The sequence below is a fragment of the Belonocnema kinseyi genome, chromosome 9 (assembly GCF_010883055.1).
Source record: "Belonocnema kinseyi isolate 2016_QV_RU_SX_M_011 chromosome 9, B_treatae_v1, whole genome shotgun sequence".
Classification (NCBI taxonomy): Eukaryota; Metazoa; Arthropoda; class Insecta; order Hymenoptera; family Cynipidae; genus Belonocnema; species Belonocnema kinseyi.
In genome coordinates this window covers 6,151,236-6,156,787 of record NC_046665.1, presented here as the reverse complement: position 1 = coordinate 6,156,787, position 5,552 = coordinate 6,151,236, and the positions used below count along the sequence as shown (strand labels likewise).

The 5,552-nt window shown below is 32.7% G+C and overlaps 1 protein-coding gene across 1 annotated transcript in view; it reads left to right on the top strand.

The window, feature by feature from the left end:
• Window positions 1–5,552, top strand: part of LOC117179428 (transcription factor Dp-1) — a 175,240-nt gene that overhangs the window by 16,177 nt on the left and 153,511 nt on the right. The window contains exon 2 of the mRNA XM_033371200.1: window positions 2,732–2,850. Coding sequence (XP_033227091.1) covers window positions 2,732–2,850 — 119 coding nt within the window. The remainder of the gene's footprint in view (window positions 1–2,731; window positions 2,851–5,552) is intronic.

Genomic DNA, 5,552 nt, shown 5'->3' with positions numbered 1-5,552 from the left:
ACTTATTGTATAACAATACACAGGTGTAAAGTTTGTCAAGTACTAATAGTAATTTACAAATTAATTTCACCCGTGAATTGATAAAAAGATGTATATCTATGTATGAATAAAATGTCATGGAAGCTAAGTGTACTTTCGAAATTCTAAAATGTTTGAAGCGATTACTATTATGCATATAACAAACAATATTTTTTAAACTTGCTAAGCTTTAGTTCAGAAAAAAATGTATAACACATGTATTTTCTAAGAACAGTTTATTTGCATTGAATTCCAAAAACTAACCTATATTTCATAAACAAAATTTTAATAAATACAACTCACATACATTCTTGTCTATCTGACGATAATTATTTATTTGAATTACTAGAATGTTTTTTAATGCCCATTTTGAATTCCGTGCCAACTATGCGACCCTAACACAGGCGCAGTAAATCAAGGCGCCCAATTTGGTAGCAGGCGACGAAAACGCGTTGAACTTGTACAGTGATAATTTTGGAGAGAATACAAAGTTTTGTGAAAAGCCAAACATAATTAGGATACCTTTTCACGGAGAAATGTTTTGAATAAATCTTTGAATTAATTCGACTCATCGAGTTCGTATCTAGGTTATCATTAAATGAAATTTGCTAGAAATTATTCATATGAAAAATATTAATTCCACGATTAATTCAAAACAGGCATCCGAAAAGAGGTACCCTTAGATCATTTTCAAAAATATGCAATTCTTGTTTGAAGGGCTCCGTAATTTTGAAGCGTAATTTTAGTATATTTTAACCAGATTGTCAAATCGCCTTGATGAACTTTTTCAATTGGATACAAATTAAAAATGTTGTAGATAGTAGTACGTAAATATATTTGGAACATAACCTCTTCTAATTAACTGTCTTCTTCAATAGACGTATATTCGAGCTACAGAAATTAGTAGAATTTAACTGACAATCAGTTATATTTTATTATTTCAAATTTAAAGAGTATATCGCTTCAAACAAATTTTTTACTACTGGAAGCAATGTTTCAGGTTGTTTTCTGAGCGGATGTTCTTAAACTTTTCGTGCTTTTTTCTTGTTTTTTTTTTGCAGATTAACAACGGGCTCTACTATAAGCGAGAAAATTCGAGTCCTCTGGCTTTGACGTTGAATAAGTATAAGAAAAAATGGTAGGTTAATGAAAAAGGTCTCATTTTAATGGTGCAAATGTTGTACGTTAATGAGCCGAAAAGTAATATTCCAAACAATTATTTGTAGCTTACAGATCTGAAAATCTGATGAAAAGTAAGGAAATTTGATAGCTGTTAAAAACAGTGAACTTTGAAGCATAGTTTTTTATAGAAAAAATAATAGGAAAAATCTGAAAAAATTCATGGTGGTACATTATACATTACTGAACAGATTGCAGTCGAAAAATTTACAAAATATAATTAATTGTTCGTCTTTTGTGAATAAATCTACGAGCGCACTACCTTCAGTTCTAATGAGGATAATGAAGTGATTTAAATTGTAGGTATTTAGTTGAACTATATGTAATAATTTACAATTTGAAGGAAGTAAGTGCTTTTTGTTGTCTTCATACAAATTGCGATATTTGACGTCAGTTTTTTATATAGGAAAGCAAGTACGAGGGCCCAGCGTGGTGCCGTTTTTTTCAGGGGATCGGCCTCGGTTTTCCTCAACACAGGGAAAGGGTTTGAAGGCCAGAGTGAGGCTTGGTGGCACAAGTTGGGTAGGTCGGGCTGAGGAAACCGATGACGATCCCCTGAAAAAAACGGCACCACGCTGGGGTCTCGCACTTGCTTTCCCATATAAAAAACTGACTTCAAATATCGCAATTTGTACGAAGACAACAAGAAGCACATACTTCCTTCAAATTGTAAGTTATTACAGATAGTTCAACTAAATACCTACAATTTAAATCACTTCATTATCTTCATTAGAACTGAACATAGTGCGGTCGCATATTTATTTACAAAAGACGAACACTTATTTATACTTTGCAAATTTTTCGACGGCAATCTGTTCAGAAATGTTTAATGTACCATATGCATTTTTTTCAGATTTTTCCTATTATTTTTTCAATAAAAAACTATGCTTCAAAGATCACTGTTTTTAAAAACTTTCAAATTTCCTCACTTTTCATTGTTTTTTTAGATCTGTAAGCTACAAATAATTTTTTGAAATATTACTTTTCGGCTCATTAAAGTACAACATTTGCACCTTTGAAATAATACATCTTTCATGAACATACAATTTTTTTCACATACTTATTCGACGTCAAAGGCAGAGGACTCGAATTTTCTCGCCGATAGTAGTAGTGGATTACACTAGTTGTACAAGAAATTCCACATTAGCGCGCTCGTAATTCCGTCGGATTTTCAGAGATTTATAAGAGATTGTAGTTATTTGTATTATATCGCATCGATGCATATCGTTACTATGTGTATGTCGAAGCCCCATCATGTGGCCTTAGTTTTCATTAGGTGTCGTTTTATCGAAGTGTAAACAGCATAGTTCTTGCAGCTACTCTTACGTATTCAAAATTAATGCACGATCCCAATATATGAAAATGAAATAAATCAAAACGATTTATCACAGCAAATACCGTCTCATAGATATAAGGGACCTTTTAATATCAGCGTCGACACATATTTTTTTCTGCAATAATAAAATTAATATGCTGTATTTATAGCGTTAAGACTGTATATACTTAAGTACTACTTTAATTTAATTTGTTGCAGGCCATCCACAGGTAATAAAGGTAGTGCAGAGCACTCCGAACAAGTCACTGAGTAGTATTGTGGGAACTACAAACACAGGAAGTTTAAAAGTTTTTAAAGCACCTGGACAAGAATCTCGGGTATGATTTAGAACTAAATTTAAAGTTCCTTTGCATTACGGAATACAGTAGACTCTGACAAAGCACCTTTTTCGCTAAGTGCCTCTCCTTTCCACTACACGGTGTCGTTGAAAGACGTGTAGGTTGCACAAAAATCCCAAAAGAAACTGTTCCGGTTGTTCTTTTACGCATTTCACAGATTAAGAAGCCGTTTAACTCTAAATCCTAGCTGCTTGCGTCTAAAAATGGCAGAAAAATAAATCTTTCAATATTTTAACATGTTTTACTCATTTAGACAGAAGTAAGCATTTCATGTTGGTTTGATTTTCGGTAGGTTTAATTAATGTAAATGAATAATATTATATTAATTTCTTATGTGAAATTGTCTGCTCTTTTCGAATTTGAAGTCAAAATTTAAAAGTTTTGCACTACAAGGTTCACGTATTCGAAGAAAGCAAATTATATTCAAAATTAAATAAAAATTCATAGAATTGACTTTATGGTGCGCCCAATCTTTAATGAATTTTCTATGGACTGACTTTCCAGCTTGCTCAGACAATAATCCAAGTCCTTTATTATTCAAAAAATGCAAACCATTTCTTAAATGTCCTAAAAGTACGTGGATTTGGAGCGTTTCAGATACTTGTGTACTTTTAAAAGCTTTCCTTAATTCATTAAGTTTATCATCTAAATTTGTGGTAACTTTTTCTACTGAAAAACAAGAAGACACAATCTTATCTATAGCTTTGAAAGTAGCGATGTAAAGTCCAATAAAAAAATATCTCACACCCTCATATATTTCGGTATCTTGTAGTTGCGTCCGATTCTTTTAAAAGTTTTCGGCAGGCATTACCCTCAATAATTTCTCCATGGTAGTTTTTAGAAATTAGATGTAGGTTTTGTGGCCATATCAATGTTTTCTCTCTTCTAAGAAGAGGGGTGAGACGATTCCAAAATATGTGATTTACGAAACCTTGCAGGATATGTAATTCTGGAACCACACATTTTTCAATTGCATACATGGAATAGTCTTCCTCAAGAAGTGGAGCATTTATAGTACTATGGTGATGCATAGCTAGCTTTTTCTTATTTATGATACAAAAATGGTTGAAGTTGTTTCTCAAATCTCCGTAAGTTTTTAAACGTAAAAATCTGTTACTTACAGTGAAAGAATCACCTTCGCCCTCAGAATTGTTTTTTCGTTTTGATCGAGTAAGTCATCATCTTCCATAGGTCTTAAATCAGTCAAAGAGATAAAACCATAGGGGCATGGGTACATCGACGAAGCTGTTTGCTGACGATTAACAATAAGCAAAACTTTGAAATCACAAACCAACTTAAAAGAATTATATTTATACTGGTGAGATTAAATAACAACTGTGTGTTTCCATAGGCTTCTTTTACTTCTGGAACCACACAAAGTAATAGCAGACGTTCAACGCTTATTAATTTAGATCTTTTAGAAGAAGATCTACCTTCCGAATGAAGAGTTCTTTTTTTTCGTCAGGTATATAATTTTTTGGTTCCACACTCATACAAATTTTAAAACAATTTTGACCTCCGTCGAGCATAATTTTGACTGCAAAATCGTCTCGCAAATTTCTTTCTTCTAAAATGTACTCCAATAATTTTTCAGGATCTGCCCAGATAACAGATCTTTTTTGTTTTATTTCTGAATTTTGTACATCAAAATCAGATTCTGTATCATTATAAAAGTCCTCTAAATTTTTTGAATGTTCAGAAACATGTTTATTGTAATAGGTTGGTATGGAGTTTCTTCCTGCGTTTGTTCTTAAGAAGTTTGTCAACTTATTCATTTGTCTATTTGATGCACCAGTATTTACTTTAAAACTGTGTAAGCTTTCATTAGAAAAAACAACATTTTTTTCTGTTCGATTAATCGTTGCAATTAATTTAGATCCCGATATACTTAACTTGAAAGGTATATCACTTCTACTAGAATCGCCACGAGAATCAATTTTTCTTTTTAGTAATGTACTGGTTATTTTTCTCTTTCACTTAAAGTTTTGCGAGATGTGCCGCAAATACTTAGAGGAAGCTTAGAGACGTGCCTAATAAATTCTTTATTTAGATGTTCTTTCATAAAATTATTCATTCATATTAATTATACCTACCGAAAATCAATCCAACATGAAATGATTACTCATGCCTAATGAGTAAAGCATGTTAATATAATGAAAGGTTTATTTTTAGTGCCATTTTTAGAAGCGAACGGTTAGGATTTCCAGTTATCTCAGATCTTTTCCGCAAATCCATAGAAGTATGTTTTAGCAACAATACGAACACTTTCTAAGGACCGCTTTCCCGAGCACCGGACGCTTTGTGAGAGTACTGTATTGGAAATGAAAGTAATGCATTAAAAGCAGGAAGGTGACCGAAACTTTCGTACCACTTCGTTACTTATATTTATGAGTTGTTTGTATCACACGCAACTTTGGCAACAGCCACCCGAGAATATATTACCCTTTCGCCGCCATGTTGAAAAACGTATAACTTTCTATTTTTATGGATTTCTCGAGTTCTCGAGTTCCTACGAAGACGAAATCGGGCTATTTCGATTCGTTAGCGTTTTTTCTAATTACAGTCTGTCAAGTTAAAGGGTGGGTGGCTTTACTCGCAGTCGATAAGGTGTATCGACATGATTTTGGTGTCAAAATATTAAGAAGAGCTCCCTCTTTCATGCTTTTTGATTTAACATTCAG